Source organism: Drosophila melanogaster, chromosome 3L, assembly GCF_000001215.4.
Source record: "Drosophila melanogaster chromosome 3L".
In the NCBI taxonomy this organism is placed as follows: domain Eukaryota; kingdom Metazoa; phylum Arthropoda; class Insecta; order Diptera; family Drosophilidae; genus Drosophila; species Drosophila melanogaster.
The window spans coordinates 4532857-4560156 of record NT_037436.4 but is presented as its reverse complement, the minus strand read 5'-3'; the positions used below and the strand labels follow the sequence as shown (position 1 = coordinate 4560156).

Genomic DNA, 27300 nt, shown 5'->3' with positions numbered 1-27300 from the left:
TCGTTCGCCGCGCCTCGTTTGTGGGGCATAAAGGGCTTACGATGGTCGGGCGCCATTGTTCCCAATGTGCCGCATAATTATCAGCACACACTGTTGATAAACTCAGTTGTCTTTGGCGCCGATGAGGATGTGGATTAGGATGTGTGACTGCACTCGCCGCTGTTTACCCAATTGTATCGCGCTAATAAAGTTAATGTGCTCGCTAAACTGTTGGCCATGACTCGCATTTGGCCCTGATGACCCAGAGCCAACACAGCCCAACCCAGTTAAGCCCGAACGAGAAGTGCGCTAATTGCCTTTCAAGTTGTTGACTGAACCATCCCATTTGGCTTTCCCTTTGCGTGCAGGGCTCTTGGCCCGGCCAGAACAACTAAGTAGTGTAACGGCCAAGTTTCAAGTGCTGGCAGAAAATATCGAAGAACGAAAGTTTGAGCGATGCCAGCTGAAGACATAATCGATGTGGCAACTAAAGTCAGCTAAAGAGTTCACGATTTGTGGTTACTTTTGTGATTTTGTGGCTCTGTAGAATGGTTAAATAATTTAACTGGAATGAAACTGTGGGAAAAACTTTTTTGTGGATCAGCAATTATATTCTAAGCAATTATATTCAATTTTTCAGAAGAGTTTCTAGTAGTATTTGTATTTGAAAAAAGTAAACACATTTTATTTCAAAAGTAGAGGAATTATTACAATGCTGTACATCACCATCATACATTTAACTACATTTTTCTGGCAATTTAATTAAATAAATTCTTTCTTGACAAATATTAACAATAGTGGAACTTTTAATAACCTTGTAGCTTGTTTAGCTAACAAGTTTGATTTTGTTTATTTTCCCAGTAAGTTGTGTTTTTAATACACTTGAATATCTTTTGTGATTATCCTCTTCCGTTTGCTCTGCAAGCATTGTGCATATTTAAATTGCACTGAAAAACATGTACTTATCGGAATGTAAATATGGAATCATCAACGTGTGCATTTACATCGAATTTACAGACTCATATGCGCTTTTCAAATCCCTTTTACTTTCCACACTGATCTGGCTTTTGACCCCGAACCACACTAAAGCCAAAACCATCGCCAAGTCAATGACAATCCAAATATTTGGACAAAGCTCAGGACAACGACAAAGACAAAGGATTCGAAACTGGGCTAATGCCGGGCTGAGCGGCCTCAGGTGGCAGTGTTTCATCCCGCTCCTGGGAAACCTTAGGCCAAATATTCGCCGTAAAACAAATGCGAAATGCGACTAAGTGCAGTGTGTAACTGCAGCACTCAACAGACAGCAGCAAACTGATTAAATATCCGGGCCGCAGTTGGCGCACATTCCGCTTGCCATTCACAAGCCCTGGCTCAAACGTACACTCAGCATAATGCGAATCCATGTAGGGAAATGTAATTTGAATGCCAAAACAAACAGCGAGCTGGGGAGCCGTTTGAATGGCGGCCAGGAAAGGCAGGCTGCCAGGAAGTTGGCCAGGTGCTTGGGCTAAAAAACAAAGGCCGCCGCTGGATATTTACCCACTGCCAGTGCAGCTAAAACAGCACCAACCGACCAAAAAGCAGCAGCAGTATAGCCTTAGCTGTTGTAAAAGCAGCAGCAGCAGCAGCAGCTGCTGTGGGAGCACAAAACAAAGCCTTGGTAAACAGCCCAGCAATGTGATTAAAAAATAAAGGAACGCAGCAGAACAATGGGAAATGGAGCACAGACTCAGCAGTACACGGTGGGAAAATATCTTAAGAGATTAGTACAATATAAGGCAAGTTTAACGGTGTTGCAAAATGCATTTAAACCATCAAATCTATTTGAAATATTTTGACTTTTAAAGCATGACAGATCAAATTGACTAACTCCTTAATTTCTAATTGGCAGGTTTGTAAGTAAAAAAGCTATACATCCTTGAAATCTGTCTAAGGCATCTTAATGTATTGGGTTTCTTTTTAAAGTACACGCTAAATTAACATTTTTTAGATTTTTATGTACATATAGCACTTTTAACTGTTATGAAAGAAAACAGGAAATGTTTGAAATATTCAAATGTTTTTGGTTTTCCTTTTCACGACTGTGTAGTTTAAAGTGGAAAGTTTTTCGAGTGCGACTCACCTCGTAGCGTGTGTCGATTTCTGGCAACTTCTCCAGGAACTCCTCGACCATCTTTCGTTGCACGTGCGCCGAGCACAGCAGCCACACACATACAAGCCCCCACGCAATCACACACACACACACTAGCTCACGCACTCGCACACACACGCACACACACAGTCAGCACGCAGGATACGATACTATTCAAATTGACACGCACTAAATTAAAGTTTCTGCTTATCAATTATGGACAAATGCTAATTGCCGCTGTTGGGCTTAATTATTTTGTGGCTCTTTGGTTTTGACAATAGATAAAGCTGAAACACCTGTTGTTGTTGTTTTTTGCTTATTGACTTTTTTGTAGAATATAGAATTTGGATGTCACACACTGAGAAATTCGTAGGTTGCTGTCCTTTTTGTGGCTGTATGGACTGCCTGAGTTTTGGCAGTCGATCTAAGTTTAATCTAAGGTTTTTGCACTTTCCGTTGATGTCTTGTGTGATTGTCTTAGCCCCTCTAGTGTGATGGCGAACTGGGGTGTGTGTTGTGTATTTCTGGTCACTTGGCACTCGATTCGGTCAGTAGTTTTAGCCCACACACAAATGGGCAAACAAGCGAAGTTTTCAAAAATGCAATATTATCGGGAAGCGGAGTGGAAAAGAAGCTGTTGCGGAAACAAAACATGTGCCAAAACTCCCTCGAAAAACGGCAGCTCAACTTTTTCGGGCCCTATGTGTGCGAGAGACGAACAACCAACAAGCGCTGTCCGTTCACTGCCGTTCAGCACTAACAACAAACTGCAGAAAAACAAAACATTTATAGCCAGGCCAGGCACGAGTCGAGTCCAAAGTCCTCGTCCTCGTCCGCATCGCACTCATCGCCATCGTTGCCATCGTCATCGTCGTCGTATCGACGGCCCGAGCATCAGGATGTTCTAAAAACTGCCTGGCACTCCGTGCAGCATCTCACTCTGAAGCGCCGCAAATTGACGGAAGCCGATGAGGCTGGCCGATAAAGAGTGTGGCAAGTACGTGTGGCGCGCTTTTTTAGGCGCCGGCGCAAGGCAACTGATGCCGAAAGGGGCACACGGAACTCCTTCGCTCCGGCGACCCATCCATCCAGTATGTATATGAAATTCTAGGGATTCCCCTCTCAACGTGACACACATCGAAGTCCTGAGCTTGCGTTCCAAACAGCAGAAAAACAGCATCCAGTGGATCGCATTTCGAGTGCCTAGCACCGAGTGCCGGAGTTGCATGTTGCATGTTGTGAGCTGCATGCTGTCCCTTTGTTTTTCCAGCACTTGGAAATAATTTGCAGCTAACGAAGGCGGCGCCACTCAAAAAGAAGTCTCTCGCTAGAGGACCCTCCTTCCACACTATCTGTCTATCCCCGGCTTCATCTATTGCTGCTCCAGGCAGGCAATAGGAAACCCCCATGTTTTTCTAAGCCGAGCTGTTATCATTAATCTCGAGCACTGCACACACACGCTCTCTCAATCGATTGCTGTCAGCAGGTCGAGTTTGTCTAGCAATTACCACTGGAAAAACAACAATTACTTCCCAGGTATGACGACCTCCCTATGACGACTACAACGACCCTTGGGGCTCCACTAAGCCATTCAATCAGGAACAGGTAAACAGCTTGTTAAGGAAAGCACTTACAGCTTACATCAATATGAAAATGTGTTAAGCTTCATGGTATTTCTCATATTAATATTTTTAAAATATTTAAATCATTTTTAAAACTCGTATATATATAGCCTAACTAGATACTCGAATAAAATCCAATCCTAAAGTTGCAATAGCTTGCTGCTATTTCGTATTCAACGTCAAAAAACAGTGCATTCTCTGTGGTATTATTAAGCAATCTGAAATAAGTACTTACCGCACTCATTGCCGCCATGTCCTGTCCGTTCGCAAGTCAATATTTAATCCCAATGTTGAACTATGACCGTACCGCACTCGCTGGCCAGTCGAGGAACACTGAACGGAGCTCGGCTGGCTAATCACAGTGAAATGGTCGCCGCGATAGTGCAACAATTGGCTGCCCGCACACACCTCGTCGAGGGTCCTTGCCATATCCTTTCACAATGTCAAAGTCAAACGTGGAGAAAAAACAATTACTTGTCAACAGGCCAATACCAGTGCATGGGAAATCGAAATGAGTAGCGCCCGAAAAGCAAATCTAGGCATTTCGGTTCCCTCGCTCAATGTGTCGGTTTAAAGTCCTTGAACGCAGCTGCCTAAATGGGTTTTTGGTTTCCAGGCTCGGAATGAATTATTTACACGGCAAACAGGTGAATTAGCAAAAGTGTGGGCGTGTGCTGGTCTAGTGAAAATATGACAGAAGCACGTACGTATTGAAAAGCCTTAGATTATTCAGCGAAGTTCGTTTAAAGGGCTATTTTTAAACTATCCGCTAACCATTTTAAACTCTTAAGGCCATTAAGCTGCATGCCGTAAAATTGTATTTGCTTTGCAAATTCAAATCTTTTAGAATTATAGTAGTTATATTTATAGTAATAGGTATATTTAATATAATTTAAAACAAAATTTTTTAAAGCCAATGTTCTGAAAATATGCATGTATGCATGACTATTTGAAAGGGGTTGTCATTACGAGAAGAAAGTCCACATTTTTTCAGTGAGTACTTAAAGTAATTGGACCGAGTTGAGATTACACAAAGAGTTATTAATGAGTTAATGGCAAATAATTTGTTGTTACTCAATTGACTGCAATAATAACGAGGGAATTACACATTTAGGTTATTGTGAATGACCAGAGTGAAGTGTATATTTCTCATAAACAACGAAACTTTGAATCGTTAAGGTCGAAATGGGTTCTCTTGTGTATCTGATCCAACTTCTTTTTTTCCTATTTTTAGTGGAGAAGGTAGGATTATCTTTCGATTACTTAAGCCGCCTTTAAACGAAGAAGTTGCAGGTTCGGTCAAGAGTGGAGTTTACCAACATTAAATGCACTTCCTTGGATCCGGAGTTTGCCCACGTGGACCATTGCTATCTAAAGTCAGTGAATCGTACATATAAATATCTCTCCTTAAGAGTGAATTTGTTACAAAAGCCCGTGTCGAGAATTAAAGTAGGTTTTGGGTCGTATTATTAATTCTTAATTAAGCTTTAACGTTTCAGGTCAACGCTGCCACATGGAAGCGGTATAATGGCTATAAGCCGTCACTTTATAACTTCACGGTTGATGCCTGCAAATTTATTAAAAACCCTAAGTCAAATCCAGTTGCGCATTACATTTACAGGCTCTTTAAAGATTACTCCAATGTGAATTATACCTGTCCCTTTAATGTTAGTGCGTTTTCGTACCGATTAAGAATGTCATTCATGTTTTTAACTTGTTTGTTTTGCAGGACGATGCTATTGTAGAAAAGCTGCCAATTAGTTTCGTTAACAACCAAGTAACTTCAGTACTCCCAGTTCCCTCTGGAGACTATTTGTTTTCATCGCATTGGTATTTCTACGATATCAAGCGTGTTACTATAAATGTATATATGACAATATTTTGAATAAAAGTGCAGTAATATGAATAAATATAATAAATGGCTTAAACTACACGTTCTTTATTAACCGCCAACTCTTTGAATAAAATGCCATAAAGTGCTGAATGATGCAAAAGGGTTAACTGCTTTAAAACGTACATAGTGTCCTCGTTCTAGAAGCATAGCAAAAGCTGATTGCTGCAAAACTCACTCGTTTGTTGAAAAGCCTTCATTTATATTTATTATTATTAATATTTAAGCCACCCACCAACCATTGGAAATTAAAATTGTATCTGCTTAGCAAATTGAAATCGATTCGAACAATTATAGCTAAAATTAAATTGTGTATTTAAGGGAATAAGTTTGCTTTATAGCGAACATTTTTAAGTGAGCACTTGAAATAATTGGGCTTGAAATTAAACAGAATCATTAAAGAGTCAATGGCTAGCGGCCTAATAATTTGTTATTTTTGAACTGACTGCATAAAAAACAAACGTTTCAAGTCAACGGAGTCATACTGAAGCGGTATAATGGCTATGTCAAATCCAGTTGTGGATTACGCCCACAGGCTCTTCAAAACTTACTCTAATATGAATCAATCCATTCTTTAATGTGAGTACGTGTTTATACCGATTAAAAAATGTCATTCATATTTTTTATTTGTTTATTTGCAGCACGATATTATTATAGATAAGCTGCCAATTAGTTTCGTTAATAACCAAGTAACTGCAGTACTCCCAGTTCCCTGCTGAAGACTATTTGTTTTTATCGCATTGGTATGCCTAATTGAACATATTTTGAATCGAAATATATTAAATTCATATGGTGAATAACTTTAAAACCTTTTAATTACCCGCCAACTTTTCAAATAAAATGGCAGATCGGGCTGATTGATATAAAACAAACAAACTAAGGCTGCTATAAAACTTAAGTGTGTTATATAGTTGCCTCGTTCACTCTTCCTGTTGTAAACTGCTTTTTCGAAGTCCATCAAAAGCTGCTTGCAAGAAAACGCAGTCCTTATCTCTGCATTGTTTAGTACTGCTTGCAATTGCTCAAAGCAGTGCATTCAAATCTCAATTTAAAATATTAGAAACAAGACGTTAGCATTTTGTATTTATGTATTTTGAAATGACTTTTATATAATTTCTGACAAACTTGAACATTTAATTAGTTTTATTACACATTTATAAATTTCATTTGTTACCATTTTCGTTCGTTCATCGATTTTAGCGTTCTCGGACCGTACAATTTGCTATTTGTTTTTGATATTTCTTGTTAACGTTCCTGCCATTTCTGTTCCCACTTATCTTATTCATTAAGTATATCTGACTAAATGTAATGCATATGAAGATTCTGACTTTCCATTAATTGGCTTTACTGGAATTTTGGGATCAAAACGATACAGACTGTTTAATAGCTTTAAAATACAAACATTTAAAAAAAATAGGTAATTTTTATTATTATTTTTCGTTTGCCCCTACGTATATATACTTTTTAATAAATATTTCCGTCCACTGTTACGCGATCTACATCGAAATCAATATTTGGTTTGGTTATTCACTGATTTCAGCAGTTTTCAATCATTTTATCGTTTATTAAGTACTATTGTAGTTTTCTTACGATTTAAGAGTTGTGCTTAAGGTTATGCGCTCCGTTTATTGTTGCCGCTATTAGAGTTTGGTGTTCGTATTTCATTTATGTTTTTGGATTTTCGGTTATCTATTGGTGAGCGATTCGCGTTGGATGTACATGACTATCAGTAGAATCCTTACATTAGTTACGGTTCATATGATACGAATGATTGTAGGCAGGTGGTTGGTGGTTCACTTGACTTGCAATGTTCCGTTTGTATTCGTCTCGACAAAAATGCTACCTTTCATTAATCAGCTAACATTACGGATAACTATGAGTTAATACTAAGGCCTAACGAAACCCTAAAACTGAACAGCCAAAGAAACTAAACGTAATCAATCCATCGAGTGGTGCCAGTCAAACTAGCTGAGGCCGGTGGAGCTCGTCTGGGCCACCTCGGAAATGTTGGCACTTGGCGCAACGGGTGCGGATCTGGAAGCGGAGGATGCGGATGAGTAGGCGGGTTGTGTGAGCAGTGGCCTCTGCATTCTGTCCAGCGCCATCTGCCAAATGGTCATGCTTTCGTCTGGCTTAATGGCGTGATTTGTGAAGAGGAACGGGGGATCCTCAAGATCAGCTTCCCCGCCGACCAGCTTGCGAACGTCCTTCTGCTCGAGGTAATGCTGCAGCGGGGTGATCTTACTGCCCGTTTCCTCGGCCAGGATCCCCGTGATGAGTACATCGTCTACCCAGAAGTATTTGGACTTCTGGGCCGCCTCGTACAGGCGACGCACCACTTCCGGTGCGTAGACAATGGCCATTCCGGGACAGTATTCCGGATAGAAACGATTCGGGTACTCCTTGTAGGTCACCCGCCATTTGGACTGAAAATGAAGAAATCATTGTTATTTATGGACTTCGATAAGATAGCAACATTTTTTTTTTCCTATCGGACAGTTGACATAGTAGTCAATCTTCTTTAGCGCTAATTGCTTTTTAATTATATTTTAAATTTTTTTTGTGGCAAAAATGTTTATGAACTACTTACACGATATGAACGCTTGACCCTCGAATGATGGACGGATCGACAGAGCATCAGATTGGGATCCCGGAGCATGGAGTACTCTGGCAGAGAGGGTGTCGCCAAGTACTTGACCAGCTGCGGTGTGTTCATAAACACATCGTCGTCCACCTTCACCAGCAGCTGGGCATGCGCACACTTCTCGTTGAACCACTTGAGAGCCATGACATGCTTGTAGGTCATGTTGCGATAGGCGTCTTTGAAGTTACCCTGGATGAGATCGCCGTGCAGGTGGTTCTCGCGTCCCAGGAACTGCTGCCACTTCTCGCTCTTAGCGCTCACCCCGCCCACCAGGAAGTAAACCTTCAGCGGCGTCTGGTCTATATAGCTCCGATTCGCCCACGTTTCTCGGATTATCCGGCGCTTTTCGATATTGCGCACTGCCGAATGGACCAATATCAGTGCCCGGACATCCTTATCACAGGCGGGCTGGTCTATTAGATAGACGAAATTGGGCAGATCCATGAGGTGCATGCTGCTCTGTGGCGGCGTGGGCGTTTGTGACGCCAAAGTGGGGGGCGTGCCCATGGGGTGGTTATCGAATGTGTTGCTAACTAGGCTACTATCATTACTATTACTAGGTGTGCGACTAGGCTGGTGTATTTGGTTTGGTTGGCTCCTGCTCCTCCGCAATCCACTTTTGGCACTCGTTGGCGGCTGTGCGGTGCTGCTGCTGCTAATGCCGCCACTTCCGCTAAAATCGGCGATGATTTCCGCTTCCAGCATCGGCAACTGCTGCACACTGACCAGCCAGATGACCAGGCACAGATTGATGCAGATGAGCAGCAGGCACAACGATCGCTTGTCCATCCTAGCGGCTTCTAATTGGATCTAACTCTATTTCCGGACACCTCAGACGGTAGCGTTTTCTGCGTGCCTTGGCCATTTAACTCCAGATCCAAGTGACTGCAACGGCACAAAGTTAAGGAAAAAGAAAACGGTTAGTAATCGCCCACGGAATTGCCACTTAAAACCCACTTCCCATCAGGTTATCACCGGTGCGATAATCACCCAAGGCATTAGGGCAATTGGCTGCCGCATGACATGTGGCCAATTTTCTAAATGGCCAGCAGCAGGTGTCAACAGGTCGCACATGAATTAAGTGAAGAGCAGTCTTTCTATCCTTTGGATAAGTTCAATGAACTGACGTCATGCTATTACCCAATCGATGCCAATAAAACGCACCTGCCATAACTCATTCACAGGTAGATGATTTCCCGGGGACTTCCAACTGGGAACTGATATACAATTTTTTTTTGGGCAGTTTTCTTTCAATAATCGAAAGTGAAAAGTGCTTTGAGATAAGTTGAAATTATTGATTTATTGGCCAAACTTTTGATTGCTTTGTCAACATCGATAATGTAATTCCACGAGCTTGGGCACAACTTTTTGTGAATTATACTACTGACAACTGAAACGGTGACGTCCTATGACTGAAATCTTATCAAAAAACGAGTAGGTAATCGTTATGGTAGTAAATACATGTTAATTGCTTGTACTATAAACGCTGGCGACTTCTTGGGCTCTATCAGTTTTAGATACATACAAAAGTGTGGCCACCATGGGTGTGTTATCACTGAAATCCGAAACTGTGTTTAGACACACACTTTTCGGTCATCAAACTCGGCAAAATGTATAATTACCTAATTATACACTTTCTGGGCCAAACCACTGATAAGTACTTAAGCTTATGATTTTTGAAAAACATTATTAACATTAACATTATTAAAACATATTTATTTATGTTGTTCTTACTTTTACTTACTACTATGTAACCGCAATAAGAAACCTGCGCGATTCATTACTGTTTTGTAAGACTTTGAAAATTTTGCAATTACGTTTATCTTATCAGACCTATTTTTTTTTTTTTAACTATGATTACTATTTGTACAAAAAATGGCTTTTAAAGTACTTGAGAAAGCTTTCTTAGCAGCTCAATCAAGCTTAACCAATAGGATTATTTGTATTGTTCAACACGAATATGCACACATATAATACAGTTTATTGAACCTTATAAGATTCGACTTTTTATTAAGGTTCAACTGCAACCATATGCATTTATGTACATACGTTTCTGATATTTTCGAAGGCGACCGGAAGACGCACTCATGCACATGTCCGTAGATAGTGCGACGGAACACAGAAGGAGCAATTCTCCAGACTCGAGGCAAAACGGCAGTCTGCGGTTTTCCTCAGTCACGTATTCGAATAAACTGTGCGCATTGTAATTGAAATACGACGTACGACGGCTCCGTGGAATATGGAAATGGTCTCTAGCTAAGGGTCGCTTGCACTTGGCTGACTATCTATCTGGTTCCGAAACTCTCCCAAGGGACTTTATTAACCAACATTTGAAAACGCTCTCGATTAGATAGCCAGCCCGTTGTTTTCGATAAGATTACTTCCCAAATGCCAGATTGGTTGTGCCCCTATTTCATCCAATGATTCCGTGGGTAATCCACATTTCATTACTCCCATCGAAAGAGTCTCAAATTCGGGGCCGGAACGTCGCCACGTTCCACACGCGAAACGATATAAAAATTTTATATTTATGTAAATTTACCGATTCAATAGACCGATTCCATAGGACATGGTTAATGTAAAAGAACTGTACTAGATGGTGATTAATGTTCGATGGTAGCACGCAATGGTTTTCGTGTCCTTAGACTTTTGCCACGCCAACTACAAACACCCAGATCTGGCGCAATTGTAAGGCAGTTAAGGTTTAAGCAGCCGGATGCGACGGCCTCAAGATATGCAAAAACTAATTACAACTGAACCTTTGACCTTAGCCAGGCTGTACGGCACCAGCAGACTTGGCCAAAAACGAACGGCAACAAATACTTCGTAAGCAGCCAAGGCCAAAGTGCAATGCAAAATGGAGTTTGGCTGCAGTTGTGACTTCTAGGGTGGTTTCAACACACATTGACTGCCAGCAGTCACGACACTCAGGTTGTTAAGGATATTAGAAATAAGTTGAAAGTACATATATACACATTTTTCATGTTTTATGTTCACATTTAAGTGAGACGACATTTTCATTCCTCGCGTGCTGTATTTAAAATACTTTTAAAAATGAAAAACCATACTCATGGTGTATAATGTGGCTTAATCTAAATATCTCACATTCAATTAAGCTCAACAATCAATCGATTTTGTATGTGCGTGCCACGCTGACCTTATCTGGGTCATTAATAACAGAGATAATTATCTGGCGGTCACCCCAAAAGGGCCCGGAGGAAAGTCATCTTCATAAATTATCTGACTGACCTGTACACCGTGACATTGCGGAGCATGATATGAATTCAATTAGGCAATTGCTTTATAGACCTTTGAACTTACTCTGCAGTATATACAGAGATTGCGATCAAGGCAATAAAAACGATCCTCATATGAAATAAATCATAAATATTTATTATTGTAAAATGCTTATCTTATAGGTTTAAACACTCCTCGTTATACTCGCCCCTCTCTGTGGCAAGACTTTCCACATACCTCACCTTTTTTTCAATTGAGGTACTCACACCTCTCGTGAACTTTACGAAAATAAGCCTAGACTATGAAATGTACTCGTGGTTTTCTATGTATATGTCGATGGGCTTGTGGGGCTGGGACGTCTGCCAAAGGCTGGCATTTTGCAGTCGATAAAATGCCAACAGCAACAGCAACGCCGAATAACTTTTTCAAGTCGAAGGTTAAATTTTATCGTGGCCCGAATGGGCAACAAAAACAGTGGCAGCCCCAATGGATGGATGGATTCGCCTGCAGTTCGGGCCAGGCGTCTTCTATTGTTTATCTGGTATCGTATCGGGCTTTTGATTAGTTACCCAGCGGCAGGGAAGCTATGGGTTGGTTGGCGGCTTTCATTCAATGGCACTGGTTGCAGGTTGGCACTGCAAAAACTTGGCTGCTGCCCAAAAGCCACTTTGAATGCCTGTCAGGTTGTCCCTTGTATTCACTTGTATACAATGCAACTTTCACGTGCAGCAATTGCGATTTGTGGCAATTGCCATCAATCGGGAGTACAATATTTATATACATCGAACAAATAAATACGATATGAGGGCCGTCACAAGCCATAATATCCATTATTCCGACTCATTACAAGGCAAAATGCGGTAATTAGCGAAAAAAAAAGTAATAAAAAATGCTTTAAAATATTGCAAAACAAACATCGAGCAGAAAATTGCAGTTGAAATTACCAGTCGGAGAGTTAGTTACCTTATATGCGAAGTTACATATACGCACCAATTGAAAGTGTGTGGAAAGTGGTTGGGTTTTGTAAGTCTGGTTCTGCTAAGCAGCTAAAGATCATTTTTTAAGCGGGAAAACCCACTTTATGTGTGGATAACTTAATAACCGGTTTTTGGCATTGGCAATTGCAACGCCAGTCACGTTAGCTTAAAATGATTGTAAAGTGTTTTTGTTAAACAAAGAAATATAATCTTCCGCCAGTTTCAAAATATGCAGTCTTAACTAGCCATATGGTTTTCAAATCTGCCGATTAAACGCCCCTAAATGCAGCCTGTCATTTTAATCTGCACTACATGAGAATTTCAATTCAATTCTTATATTCAGGTTGACCCGATGACTAATATCCACTATCCCAAGGCATTCGCACCATTCATTTGAATGTGAAAATAGTGTTATTAATTGCTTGGAATTTTCTCAAATTGATGCGGGGCTATTGTTCGTTCACGCACCAAACTGTGGCAACTTCTGGGAAACTGAGGCACAGATATGCGCCCAGCTGGATATCGTACATATATGTGTCACTGTAATCTGAGTTCATCTCAAGATCCCAGCGAGCGTTGCATTCGCCACTTGGCATCCTGCCGCCGCCATCGTCAAATGGGAGTCAAGAACTCAAGCATTAAACATTAAAACCCCGCCGCCGGCCAAACAAATGTCCCTCACATGTTGATGCCTCACAAATGTAGCCATCCATGTGCGCTTACAAGCATGTGGATTATGTACACATGCCATATGCAGACACACTTCGAGAAAACCATTCGGATGCAATCAATTTGATCGAGAATTCTGATGTCAAAGTCTAACGAGTTTAGTATTAATTTATTTTTAAATGGTCAAATTTATTTCTGTAAATATTATTATTTCAAGGGTATATTTAGCAATTGTATAATTACATACTATTTAAACCATTAATTGTCGCTTCAAATAGATTTTCTGAGTGCATGCATCAAGCTGAGAGCACCACGGAAAAATCGCCCTGTCCCAGATGTCGAAAAATGTGAGTCAGCAGCGGCTTGAAGGAGTTTCGCAGACTGGCGGAAAAACAGAATAGAAGAGGAAAGGCGGTAGGAGGCCTAGGAAAACCCCAGTCGAGTTTTCTGTTGCCAACATGCCGCAATTACAACATGCTGAGGGAGTTTTTCTCAGCCGACAACCGAGTTTTGCGGTGCAGTGCGGTCTGTTTGTGGGGTGAAACTGCATAGGACGGCTATGCAGTGCAAACTTTTCCCATTTTCATTTCCATTTCCATTTGTCGTACAGCACGCACATTCACGTGGGCTAACAAATTGCGGGGCAATGTTGAATAACGATGCCAGACAGATATTTAGGCGAATGCAACTTAGTGCGGGTGTGGATGCCACTTTGGATTGCAATTGTAATCGCAATCGCAACGTCAGGCATCGCAGCCAACGGATGCGGATGCAATCTGCCCGAACCTCCGAGGCATTATCCGCCGCCTTCTCGGGATTTACGAGCTCTATCTTGCCCAATTCCTGTGGTCTGCGGCTTGGGCGTTGGCCTCCACTCACAGAAATTGATCCAAGTAATCCAAACCTCGATTTCATATTAATCACTGCCTCATCAAACAAAGTTGACTTGAAGACTGAAAGAAGTCATCATAAATTATCATAAACATATTTACTAAAAATTTATAGTCGAATCATACATTTCAAAATTAAAAACAAACGATTTTATTTTCTTTATAGTAAGACGCAGTTTCCTTTGATTGTACTACACCCAAGGGCAAAGTTAGTTTCACCGAGATAAGCTTACAATGTCGAAAAAATAAACTTTAAGCATTCGAGATGCGAGGCCTCGGGCCCATTTCTCGCAGTGTATATGCTCAAGCCCATAATTAACTCATCCAGTGCAGCTTGCGGTTGTAGAAAGTACATAGTTGCATGTATTCGTTATTCAGGACACGGATGGCGAAGTTTCCTGTTTTGCACATAAAGTGCAGGGCATTACTCATAACCCCCGATGGAGGGGATCATATAAAGTGGGCGGGGGGTGGCTGTGTGGCGACGACAAATACATTCAGCTCGATTGAAGGACACGACGGGCTGAGTGACAAACCGGCGACCCCGCAAATTGGCAATTAAAATAGCTTGTGCTGCAGTGGAGGGGAATAAAAATGCAAAACTAGAGGAACCACGCCCAAGCCGAGGTCCTGCCTACTTTATGGACTTCCTCTGCAGGGTTGGTCGCTCCCGTTCTCTCGCACGCTAAATAACTTATGAATACATATTCCTCGGCTGCGTATGAAAATTTAATTAAGCGCCTTTTGTTTACCTTTTCACAGGGCAAAGTCCGGTTTCGGAGCCCCGAACAAAACGTGTTTTCTGCACGCACTCTCAGCGTTTCTTTGGTACACGGGACATTTGTACATTGGGACTCGATAGTGAACACACTGCACATATTTGTATTTCAATAGGCAAAATAAAGAACATTTAGCAAGGGAAAAGCAACTGGACGACGCCTTGATGGGCTCGCTGAAGCAGACAATCGAAATGTTTGTGTGGTGACTCAGTTTTCTTGGTGTTTGGGAAGTTCACATTTCTGGAAACTTGCTCGGTTCGGCTCGCGATTTGCACTCAATTAAATTTTTTGCTGATAAAAATTAAAACGAACTAGACAAACATGATCATGGCCATTTTTTGCTGTTCTTGCAACGCTCGGAATCGCTCGCATGTAAATTAAAGAAATCACACGATGATCCAGTAAGTAAGAAATCCAGTAATAAATTAAAGTTCTCCTGCAGTGCACAAATTTCGTGGATGTCTGGTTTCTATCCATTTACGCGCGCAATCAAGAAATTCCAAATACTTGCAATATTTATAGAATGTATCCACATCAGCAAATGCGTGTGTGAGAAGAGAGGCACGTGTATGTATTTGTTTAAAATAAAAGAACAATTTGCATTATACGAACATAAACTTTTAAAGTATTTTGGTATGCCTTATCTAAACAAATTCACAATGGAAATAAGTGTTATTCTCTCGATGTTCCGCTGGTTTCAAAAAAAAAAAACAATTATCTGATAAACATTATATTTATTTGAAGCATTGAATTTGAAAGTCTCACATGAGGGGATCACATGATGAAACGGAATGAATTATTATGTTCGAGTATTAGAGTATTATATTCTAGCTGATACTAGCACATTGATAAAGACCAAAATACAATTTTCTTAAAATTATTAAGATTGGTGTGCTTATACACAAAATTCTGTGAAACTTGCTACATGCAGATTACTTTTCGCATATCTTAGAAAAGCATGAATAAGTCGAGTGGAGAAACCCAAAAGGAAGTAGAAAACAGTTGAAAGATTAAGTTGTGAGACATAAGGATGTTATTTCATAAACGTACTGTTTAGGATCGCAAATCGCTCGAAATTCGGGTATTAATAATGAATAGCAGTTCGTACGTGTCGAAAATTTCGGCGCGGCAAGGGGGAGTAAAAGAGAAAGCAAAAAGCTGAAAACGTTGACGTGACGTTACGTCGGCGGAGAATCTCGGGGTCACTGTACGGACCAATAAAAGTAACACCGCCGACGTCTAACGCCTCGCACCGCCGGTTATCAGTGGGCCAGAAGGCGCAAACGGGTGAAAAGCGGTGACAGCAGCTGATAGGCAAACAAACAGTCAAGCAAAGCGTATACAACGTTATTTTGCGCCACTGAAAAAAGCGTTAAAGCCCATTCGACAGAGACGGCCGATCGAGGGGAGATGAATGTGGGAAAAAGAGAGAGCGAGAGCTTCTCGCGGAAGCTGGCGCAATTAAAAATCAGAGCTTCGCCAACGAGCATGTGATTGAAAATTTGAAGCGCCAATGCAAACAATGAACTTTAAACTGAACGGAATGATTGTAATTCCTTATAAGCCATAGTGCTCAATAAATTAAACATTAATTTAAAGTACACGTGTTAAATGTCTATTAGCGAAAATCACACAAAAATCGATTTAGATCCAAAATATCGCCCTTAGAGATATGGTGCTATCTTAGTGGGACTCGAACACGGTCTTCTTAGCGACTTCTTCTTCAGATAACAAATCTATTGAATATGTAATAAGTTGAATACATATGACTTGATTGATATCAGGAAAAATTGATATAGAAATGGGTTATTTTTTATTGATAAGCGGTGTATCGGAACTAGTGAGATTTCCACTGTACCTAAGTGATGAGGTAAACACTCTCGCAGTCTTGGGCAAACATTCAGACGGGAGCGAGGCGCACAGAAAGATAGGAAGAGGGAGACGGAGCGAGGCGGCACAGTGGGACAGGCCAAGGACAACGAGTTGAAAAAGGCGAAAAGGAGCAGACGAGCCAAAACGGAGGACAACAAACAGGCATGCGTGCCACTGTGCCTGAACTTGTTCAAGGTCAGTCCTCAGCGACAGCGACGTGCTAACAAAAAGCGAAGAAAATTCATGTTGGAAAAAAGCACAAAAGAAGAGCACACAACAACAACGCCTCTTAAAGGCGAAGAAAAGAGCGAAAGAAGAGATAGATGCGTATATAAAAAACAAAAAAAAAAAACGCTACCCACACATGAAAGAGAGTGAGCGAGAGAGCAAGTGTCCCTCCCCGCAGCAACAATGACAACAATAGGATACTGTTCAATGGATGCTGATAAGCAAAAGTAAAAGACAAAACCCCTCGAAATCTGGAGAGATAGTATCCAAGCACTCGCATAATTAATTTCATACATTTTATGCTTTTTTTTATGTATTAATAGTCACCTGCTGGTTGTTCGCCTGGCTGCTTCCTCATTAGCCAGTCAGTCGAATCCTTGCGGGAGAGCGAGGGAAATGGCAACAAATGTGCGTTTTTAATTAATTTCCATGTGAAGCACTCACGCACACTTACACACACCCATCGCTTTGGGTAACAGTTCAAAAACAGAGTTAGAGCGAAAGAGACACCAATTGGGAGTGCTAATTCAACACACACGCGCACGCAGCACTTAATTTGTATAGATTTTTGGCATCAATTTGTTGTTGGCAGCTGGAATAAATTTACTTAACTTAACACAATTTTCAAGCTTGCACACAACCACACCAACACGAACACCTATACAGACGCGGCGAAAAGAAATGCAAAAGGAGATGAAGAGGAAGAAGAAGAAGCAGGCTGAAGGATGCTGGGCCTGGATTTCTCTTTCCTTTTTTCGCTGCCCAAAAAGGCGTTGACAGCGCTTTTATTCACTTTTAATTCATTTAACGATGGTGTTGTCCGACTTTAATTGTTTATGCGCTTGGGTTTTTTAAGAAAAACTGAATAAAAAACGGAATAACCGCCGTCACTCGTCGAAAAATTCTCGGCGCGGCTATTGTTCACTTATTATCATGTCATATTTTCCAACTGATTTGAAAGACAGTATTTTAGAGAATAAGTATACCGAGCGAGTTATCAGCGACGTGTGCAATTTTTATGCACTTTTTTAATATTTTAAGTGGAAAATAAAACACAGAGCGTTTCAGAGGGCGCTAAATTGTTTTTTGCCCGTTCGGAACTGAGTAACTGAGAAGCGTAGCGTTATTACCAGTCTTTTTCTTCTTTTTTGTTGCTGCCCCGTTCGAATTTCTCTCGCACTGTTAGCCGCTCTCAGTTGCTGTTAAAGCGGCGAAATTCACTGTTATATTTAACAGAGGCGTTGTTGTTAGTTGTAAAGAAGGGCTGTTAAGGGGAGTTGGCTTCATAAAACTTTTTGAATATTCAGAGTTAAAGAAATCTAGTTTTTAACAATATTTGTATCAAAACACATTTAAAAATATTAACATGTTCAGTATTAATATATATTATTTAAGTATAAATTTCAAAAACCCCAGGCATAAGATTTTATATACACCACTGGAATGTTAACTGAAAGCGGGAGATAGGGATGGAACTCAAGCATCGACACGCGTTTAAAATTTGGGGTGACCATTTCTATCGCTTTCTCATCTAGCTTGCCTAGATTTTCAAGATCCATCTGCCAAAATTGCTATCGATTAAAGTGCATCGGCTCAGTCGCCATTCGTAAGTTGTAAATTACGAAGAAACGCAATGATAATTGATTCAACCGATAGGAAACCTATTTTAACTTAACATTAAGATTTTAACTTTTTAAATTGCACTAATATCGTTATCAGCCAACTAAATTTTGTAATTACTTAATTACTTAATAACAAAAATTAGAATAATATTTAATTCGTTGAGTAATAATGCCTTTTATGAAACCTAATTATTTACAAACAGTCGAATGTAAACAATATTGGGGTGATCATAAACATTAAGAGATATACATTTTGATAAGTGTTTTATTTAATGTTTATTTAAATTACAAATATCCCTAATATGACTGGTAAATACATCATATTACTTAGATAGTGACAGTTCGTCAGCACTGACTATCGATAGCCGCCTTTTGTTGCAACTTCCATCTTCTACGTGCAACAGAAGAAGTTCTAGAAATAAGCAGGAATAAAAGTTTGCAAAAATGAGTGCTCCAAAAGGGGACGGAAACTTAGTTCCCACAGTCAGAGAAGTGCAGCAAAAGTTTGCCGACATCCTGGGCCATGGCAACGATATAACCTGGGATCTGTAAGTAGGATTCATCCGAAAAAATTGCAAATTATAAAGCTCAAGGTTTGCAGAATATCGTCGGGTCAAGAAAACATATTGAAGGCAAAGCTGTCTCTGCTGAATTTCGATTCTAACATGTTTCATGCGATCTGGAGTTATAGTGAGTTATAGTTATAGTAAAATTAATAATATATTCCAAATAAGCGTCATTATGTTATCTACTTTCTCATATCAGGAAAATACTCCAAAGGGCAGTCACTCACGTCTTTATTTTTTGTGATGGTTGTCAATAATGTATATGATCCCAAGCTGGCCGAAGAAAGTAGATCCTGGCGCCTGTATCCGGTGTTTCGATGCCGACGATGCGTGGGTAAGCTCGATAGTTATAAGTAAATCGAGAAATGTATTATATTTTTTTATTTGTACAAGATGAAACTGGACATTCCAGCAACATTGACTGTTGCATGTCATATGTGTCACAGTACTCAATGTCTGATTCCTGGAACCGATTTGTGACCCATACGGGGTTTGCCGCAGGTCTAATGGTCACCCCGTATCTTGGAGTTTACAAGCAAACCGATGGTCGCGTTGAGCTAAAAACGTATACTACCACTCAGATATGGCACCCAAATAAGAAAGATATACCAATAACACCCGAATCGTTGAAAAAAGCATCCAGTGTGACTAATAAACTTAGAAAAATCATCATACATTCAGTTCCATTTCTGGTTTATCCTGAAGAGGTTTTCGACTTCTGCGCCAGTGAAAAGATGCTTTCGTCGATTTTGGTATAAACTTCATATTTCATTAACATACATTCGAATTTGTTTAAATTGTTTGTCTTTCATGTAGAATCCTCATAGTTCTACACAATCTGGTGATGTGGCTGGTCTATCCGATTCCTTAGTATTATTTACGAATAATCTGTACAATTCACGCCTTGAATCGCTGATGAATAATAATAATAATGATCCCAGCATTTTTGTTAATCAGCAACGGTAGGTATCAAAGGATTCATATTGCTCGCAAATCTAAATAAAAATATTTCTAGATCGGCGTGGGATAAGATTGCTAGGGAATCATTTAAAATTGAGGGAAATGTGAATCTCATTCGTTGTTGCAATGGAGTGCCCTCAATACCGAAGCTGGATAAAATATTTCAGCCCATTGATAGCAAGATCAAGAAATCAAAAAAGGTTGTGGAGGCTGAAAAACCAGAAAATACTCCAAGTGATCTTCCAGAAATAGAAATAGATTTATCTATTAAAGTCAAGGGGCAGGAAATAAACCTGCGAGAATACGGAACCCAACTCAAGAAACATATTGCAAGCTCAGAGAGCTTCGACATTTTGATAAGTAGAATGTCAGAGCATTTGGAAGTCGACACTTTTAAGCTTATAATGGCGCTAACGCAAACATTTGTGGAAACTGTGAGGGAGGAAATGTGCCAAATGCTAAAATATTATTTTCCCACGGAATCCATTCTATATCAGATAATACTGTGCATAAGTAAGCACCATCCAAAGTGGGACTTCAATGAAATTGAAGAGCATTCGTCGGATATTTTGAGGCGCGTACGAATGTTTTTTGTTTCTACTGGACCGAATCCCTATGCTGAATTTTTAAAGAAATGTGAAGTATGTCCTGGATACTACGACATATGCAAATCGACTTAAAACAATATTTTGTATTACCTTACCTTATGTGAATTCCACTGCCTTACGATCATATAATAAAAGCCAAATATACACAATGTATATCCTTTAAAGAAGGACCATTCCAACATATATCGAGTAAATTATTCAGATTTTTAAATTTTTTCAACAGTTGTATATTCTGTGCTGGGGAATAATGATTTTACGTAACACAAAGTACATATACAGCTAGTGATTATCTTATTAAGTATGGTTTCCACCGAAGTACAGGATATATCATATAAGTAAATACAATATAAGTAACATTGACTAAGATAAGACTAAGTTTAGTGATTCGATAATAATGATTAGTTGTACATGAAAGCAATCACAATTGTCAGATGGAGGCGTGTGCGGTGACCTTAACGATCTAGTTTAGGGCTAGCATCTTTAAATCGATTTTGGCTTGCTCTGCCGTCGATTTAGCAAACTTGAAAGATTGCTGAAGGGCAGCTCAAAGGCCAGCGAAAAGAGGATGGAAGCCAGGTAGACTATGACAGCAAAGCCGCAGGTCACCACGCACTAAAAATTGATGACAAAGTTATTGGAGTCATTTAAAAAAACAAAAGGTAATGAAGTCCACATGGTACTCACCAGCATGAAAGGATCCGCATGTGTGCTCGCGTTGGTTAAACTGTAGAATAACGCTATGACCAGCGGATTGAGAAGGTAAATGGCGTAGGACAGTCGACTGACATGTTGGAAGCCCTTGGCCTCCAGCAGGCGTGACCACCACACCCCCCGGCCATCGCAGCTGCGCGCTATCATCCAGCATACACTAAGCGAAAAGAACAGGCGACCCATCACAAAAAGCGTGATGGCCATCAGAGGTCCAAGATCCCGTTTGACAGTCGAATAAATGCAGGCGAAGAAGACGAATAAGGCGAAGTGCCAGCATGCCCGTTCCTTTTGCTCGCTGATCTCCAACTGGACTCGATTCTCTTGCAATAGCCAAGCCGTTACAGCTCCCAGGATATATGGAAGGACCCTTACGAAGGGCGATGTATAGATCTCTGTTCCAGTGGCAAAGGCCGCGTCGAAGGACAATTGGAACTTGATGCTCAGTCCGATGCCGTAGGACCAAGCGATGGTGGCCACAAAAGAAGATACCACTAGAGACTTTACCACCTTGGGATATCTATTTATCAATGAAAAGTATAGCGTTTATTTCGTATTTATATTTGTAAGTAATAAACTAAATAACTTACTTCACATAGAGGAACAGCAGAGCGTTGGCCAGGATAAAGAACTGCATTTCGCAGGCCAAGGACCAACTCCAATTGGCGCACATGTCCCGATGGTCGAAGAGGTTTTGAATGAACAAAAGATTGCGCCACCAGTGACGTGTACACATCTCATCGAATCGCTCGTTGATGTGGTAAACTGAGACATCTCCAATATAGGCGTATACCAAGTCCACGGTGGCCATGACCACCAGGTAAAGAGGTCCAAGACGCAAATAACGATGGAAGAGCAGTTTGCCAAAGAGTTTTAGATTTTCGCTGAAGCTATTTTGCCGTACTGCCTCCAACTGCCGGGAGTTCCTGAGGAAGTTAAATGTTTGCAGGAAGCCACTATGAAACAAAAAAATGAACATATTTACATAAAGGTTTATGGTTTGTATCAGTGGTTTCTATCGAACCCACCTGATGGTAAAGAAGACATCCACGAGCAGAGGAGCCGACGAGACATATTGGAAGAAGGCCTGTTCGGCATACGAAATCAGCACCGTCTTATTGTGGACAGTAAAGTACATGAACCATACCACATGGAAGACCATGATCCAGATAGCGCATACAGATCGCAGGCCATTCATCAAGGGAATTTCATTCGCAGTATTCTCCCTAATCGCAAAAATTTTGGCCCAATTGCCGGGAACATCCCAGCAAGTTACATATCGCTGCAGTCTCTCTATTTGGAGCAGGGAGTTAAGTCCACGCCATATTTCCGATTCCGCGGGTGCCAAGTCACGATCCAGAGGATCCACAGAAATAGATGGCATTTTACTAGTCGCATGCAGTTGTTGAGCACAAAACATCAGAGTGACAGTGAGCAGAACACAGGCCACCAAGAGACGAAAGCTGGCCCTCTCGAAGAATTCATCCTTCAGCTGCAGATCCTTCATGTAAACCACTTCCGGCTTTATGTCGAATATCTCGTTTTCAGTGAACATTCCGCCAGCCACATAGTCCTGGGCCAGACTCTGAACTTCAACCGAACTGCAGGCACTTGGCAGGCACAGGCCAATGTGTATAATCTGCTCAGACATCAGCTTAATCTCCACTTGCCACGGAGAATTGTGACGTAGGTATAAAACCCGATAGTCCATGTCGAAGGGCGCCTGCTGGGTGATAATTCCATAGTGCATAACACGATCGAAGTTCTTTGATAGGGTTATGCCCACGGGTCTTTGGACGCCGCGACAAGCTTCGCGACTTCCCAGCCAGTAGTTTTGACCATATACAAAGCCGGAGGGCTTTGTTCCCGAAGCATCCAGAACTGTGGGAAAATTCAATAGCACTTCAATTAGGAACATGTTAATAGCTTTTGTGATCAAGGGTTCAACCTACAGAGCGAATCTGAAATTAAGTGTTCTTTGTGCCCAAGTAACTAAGCTGTCGAATTCAAGTGTCGCATGAGTAATGGTATTTTCAAAATATAAAGTCCATGATTATTAGTTTTGAAATTTACTTAGAAGTTTGGTAATTTACAATCTTTGCATTATTTTTTATCTTGAGTCATTCGCTTATCTAAACAAATTTTTTAGAAGTGTTTTCTCGTACGGTTCACTTGTAGTCATGCAACTTACTTAGGTGCGAATTTTAATAGAAAACTGTTTATTTGATGAATCGCATATTTTGCATTTCAAGTAAACTAATCTGCGTACTGATTGGAGATTGTACATACATTATTGGATTTGCCTCTAGGGTCGTGCAAATTTACTTTTTTTTTTTAGGAAGTCAACAAGTACTTGGGGACTTTACGCTCCCCTTGTGACCATATGTATTTATTTTTATCGACTCACCCTTCATGGCCCATGGCTGTTTGCCGAGTATGCCGCGCTGCATTTGTCGCAGCTGCGCGTGGCACTTTTGGCTGACGCTGCTCTCGTTGGCCACTTTGGTCAGTCCGAAAATGACGGAGGTGCGTGTCAAATGGGTTTCATGAGGCGAATGTATCTCAATCGTAGAGGGGGCATCCAATATTTCCAATTCATCGGGCAGCGCTGGCGACGCATTGAGTGCCTGACTGTGATATCGCTGCCAGGCGTGTGAGTTGGTAGTGGCCGACTGATTGCTAGCGCCCTTGGCCAAAACCGAACCCAGCCAAAGGCCGAGCAGCATCAGCACTGGTGTGTACCAAAGATATGGTCGAGAGGTGCGCCTGATCTCCATGCTGAGGCGGTGGGTACTTGGTAACCTTGGCTTATATTTATCTATTTAGCTGCTGTTAGTGCGCGTATTGTGAGAGTTATTTGGACCGCGCTTGTTTGGCTATCTCAAATGGCTCGTTCGATTGCTGTTTGCTGCCGTCGATTGCCGAAGGTCACCGCACTGCGATTCACTGCGATTCACCTGGCCACGCCTGTGCTTCTCGCCCCTCCCGGATCCAGATGCCTGTGGTATATTTATATTGGTTAATGCTTGCCAATTGATGGGGAGAAACTTTCGTCGGCCATCGATGGCCAATAAGCACGTTTTCAAACGCGGCTCAGTAATTTCCCACTGACACACATTGCACACACTAAAAAGTAGCAACGCTTTTATCTTTGGTTTTGCCGATTGCATTAGAATATTACGCATACGCAGTGTAGCCGCTTAAATAACCATTCATGACCGAGGAATACAAGAAAACGAGAGCGAGTTTTTTTGTTTTGTTTTTGTTTTTTTTTTCTTAGCAATAATTAAAATTTAACGTCTTTATTTCGTTATGAATGAGTTGCATCTTTTGTTTGACTATTAGTAAGTTCGTAAAAAAATGTATTTTGCAAGGTGTTCAGGCGAAATATAACACCAAATTGGGTCAGCACTTAATTATACTTGTTTTTTATTTACATTAAATGGTAATTAACGAGTTATTTCTCAATTATGTTTGATAGCTATTAACATTTAATGTCTCTTATTTGAACTTTGTAAATACTATTGTTAATTACTCGTTGGAAATGGAGGTTGTAGGTTATTTTCCCTATGTAAAAAGTGAAAGATGTAAAGAAAACACGCAATACACGCACAACACTACTACGACTCATCATCGATTTCGTTAGAATATTACGCATACGCCTTGTGCGCCCAATTACCGGTTAAACAATCGTCGAAAGAGCGGAAAACCGCACCGAGGGTAACTTATGCAATAATTAACGTTAATAATTTTGCGTTTTATTTCGATTGTATTGGATCTGCGGCCACAAACAAACGGCACGGCGAGTAAAAGTTTTTGAAACGCAACAAAAAGATAAACAAGAAACCAAATAAACGAAACGAGACGAGACTCAACCCAATTCCGCTGGGAGTGCGACTCAAATGGAGACTAAGGTTCAATTGATTACCTTCGTTGCCCGGCGACGAATTTGAGTTGTTGGCCAAATGCCGGGTTGAGTCTCGATATTTGAGTTGTTATTTTCAACCTGGAGTGAGTTATGCGCAGGTGTAAAGACATCGGTACTTCCATTGATTTTGCACCCAAACTGCTGACCACACACAATTGATCGTGTGTTGGTGCTGGCCTTTCGTTTTCGCTTTGACACACTCGCACACAATCGCAGCTCACTCATACGTAATAATTCGCAGGTTATTGTTTATTATGTTATGACTAAAGGTGCGCGTGTAATCAAAATTAACCGACGAAATGCGGTTAAAGAATTATGTGATTACTCCACTTGTGGGCCATGACAATAAAATGGGTAAATCGTAAAACGCATCGAAAGTAATAAAAGAAGAAATCTTTGAGAACAAGAATTTAAATGTGCTTTACTTCACAAAATGTTCCAATAAATCTTCAGTTTTATACAAGCCATTAAACTCGATTTAAAGACAAGTAGTTAGGCAACAGATAATTTGATTAACATATTAGGAATATTTATGCGTGCTTGTGATAGAAATTAACTACCAATTTCATAATCAACAATGAAAATCGTTTGGAAATGGGCCTATTATTAAAATACACAGAAAAATATATACATGCTTTGTAAAATTTCTTTTACTTGTTATAATCATGGAACTAGGTAACTATATTTATTTGCTTTATACTCATTAAGGTTATTCCAAATTTTTCTGTGTAAGTTTGACTTTGGCAGCTATTGGTAATCAAGAACATTGAAATCCCATTATGGATCTCTGTTTTTTTCTCGCTGTGCACGGCTGACGCTTTTTGCTCGTTTTCTCGCTTTCCTAAGCGATCTTTTTGTTGGTTTTGCATAATTTAGACGCCGCTTCTTTTGTGGCAAGCACGACTCGAGACGCCCATCGAGATATATGTGCATATATATATATATATATATATGCATATGGACTTTGGCTATTGGGGAATTTCGAAATATGTTTGATCTGCATTTACATAATACTCCCGAACTCGCGGTATCGTCAAAGATTTCGTACGGAGAGAGTGGGGAATCGGGTGAGATGCGGATTCACACTAATGGCCAGCTTATTGGACACTGTTTGTGGGCACTTGTTGATCAGAACCCAATTAACAAGTCCTATTTGCACAGAGTACAGAACTCGCTGGAATTGCCACTCACTGATTGGTGTTGTTTTTTTTTTTGGGAACTTCTCATGTATCGTATTTCGAAACACGTTAAGCGCTTCAATTTTCACTTTTTCCTACATTCCGGCGGCAGTTAAGATTACTTTTATTGAGACATTACCGAGATGAGATCCGCGTGTCTCTGATGGAATGGAGTCTCTTCTGTTTGGATTTTGAGTCCGAACTTGGACCGACTTTCGTTTTCGTTTCTTTCGCTGGCTGATAAAACGCACTGCACAACAGATTAGCTGGCTATACTATATGTATGTAGTGCCCACTCTTTCTTCTTGGCCTCTTGCCTCTCTTTCGCATTTAACTTGGCTTACTCTGGCCCTGCAACTTGTTTCGGTCTTTTCTGCCTTTTGTCAGCTTCTGTTGACGTTAACCGAATTTCGTTTTCATTTTCGCTTATATTTTTTTTTTTGTTTTGATGAGGGCCACGACGCGTGCAACGTTTTGGTAACAACTGTGCGCCGCTGCATTTTGGCTCAAAGTTTTATAAACTTGGTCGCTGGTCAAATCGAGTGGGACTGCGCTGCAGCAGCGCAGCCGCGGCGCAGCAGCCGAGAGATAAATCAACAATTGGAATTTCAGTCTCAAGATCAACAAAAGACGACCGACTCCCGACGACCGACTCCCTTACGCGCCCGAGTCCGAGTTTTCAGTTTTCAGTTTTTAGTGTTCAGTCCGGATTTGTCAGTGGTCAGTAGTCGTTATTTTTTGCTTGGACTTCGGCTATTTCGCTCGTCAATTGCACGCACATTTGAAACTCTCTTTCTTCTCATTTTGG

General features: G+C 40.8%; 5 protein-coding genes across 15 annotated transcripts in view; 2 read left to right on the top strand and 3 right to left on the bottom strand.

Annotated features, from left to right (window-relative positions):
* Positions 1-4070, bottom strand: part of CG42540 (uncharacterized protein) — a 36209-nt gene extending 32139 nt beyond the window's left edge. For 5 of the 7 annotated variants that reach the window (NM_001274491.1, NM_139660.5, NM_001274492.1 and 2 more), the window contains exon 1: positions 2105-2884. In NM_001274491.1, the coding sequence (NP_001261420.1) occupies positions 2105-2155 (51 nt within the window). In that variant the 5' untranslated portion in view covers positions 2156-2884. Of the gene's footprint in view, positions 1-2104; positions 2885-3970 lie in introns of those variants that run through there. The other 2 variants (NM_168095.3, NM_144080.3) reach the window with 1 other exon arrangement.
* Positions 4071-4920: 850 nt separating this feature from the next.
* Positions 4921-5620, top strand: CG33777 (uncharacterized protein; the record flags this gene model as incomplete). The annotated part of the gene is made up of 4 exons (NM_001031937.1): positions 4921-4977; positions 5047-5184; positions 5235-5402; positions 5465-5620. 4 exons carry the CDS (start codon positions 4921-4923, stop codon positions 5618-5620), a joined length of 519 nt encoding a protein of 172 aa, NP_001027108.1.
* A 1079-nt stretch (positions 5621-6699) lies between these two features.
* CG11357 (uncharacterized protein) lies at positions 6700-18106 on the bottom strand. Of its 4 annotated transcripts, none has more exons than NM_001259697.2 (4): positions 18053-18106; positions 17250-17514; positions 8217-9155; positions 6700-8052 (listed from the first exon to the last, which is right to left on the bottom strand). In NM_001259697.2, the coding sequence occupies exons 3-4, from the start codon at positions 9057-9059 to the stop codon at positions 7591-7593; spliced, it is 1305 nt and encodes a 434-aa protein (NP_001246626.1). In that variant the 5' UTR covers positions 9060-9155; positions 17250-17514; positions 18053-18106; the 3' UTR covers positions 6700-7590. The 4 variants fall into 4 exon arrangements, with proteins under 4 accessions (NP_001246626.1, NP_647916.1, NP_001097506.1 ...); NM_139659.3 differs by lacking the exon at positions 18053-18106 and adding an exon at positions 17909-18037; NM_001104036.3 differs by lacking the exon at positions 18053-18106 and having other exon boundaries at positions 17250-18037.
* Positions 18107-18912: 806 nt separating this feature from the next.
* Positions 18913-20855, top strand: CG32243 (uncharacterized protein). Its single transcript, NM_168094.3, has 6 exons — positions 18913-19092; positions 19146-19234; positions 19310-19444; positions 19504-19862; positions 19927-20072; positions 20126-20855. The coding sequence occupies exons 1-6, from the start codon at positions 18989-18991 to the stop codon at positions 20748-20750; spliced, it is 1458 nt and encodes a 485-aa protein (NP_729014.1). The 5' UTR covers positions 18913-18988; the 3' UTR covers positions 20751-20855.
* Positions 20856-20886: 31 nt separating this feature from the next.
* CG11353 (uncharacterized protein) lies at positions 20887-26987 on the bottom strand. Of its 2 annotated transcripts, none has more exons than NM_139658.4 (6): positions 26632-26987; positions 23794-24385; positions 22415-23267; positions 21977-22342; positions 21363-21906; positions 20887-21290 (listed from the first exon to the last, which is right to left on the bottom strand). In NM_139658.4, exons 2-6 carry the CDS (start codon positions 24161-24163, stop codon positions 21159-21161), a joined length of 2265 nt encoding a protein of 754 aa, NP_647915.1. In that variant the 5' UTR covers positions 24164-24385; positions 26632-26987; the 3' UTR covers positions 20887-21158. The 2 variants fall into 2 exon arrangements, with proteins under 2 accessions (NP_647915.1, NP_729013.1); NM_168093.3 differs by having other exon boundaries at positions 26837-26987.
* Positions 26988-27300: the final 313 nt, after the last annotated feature.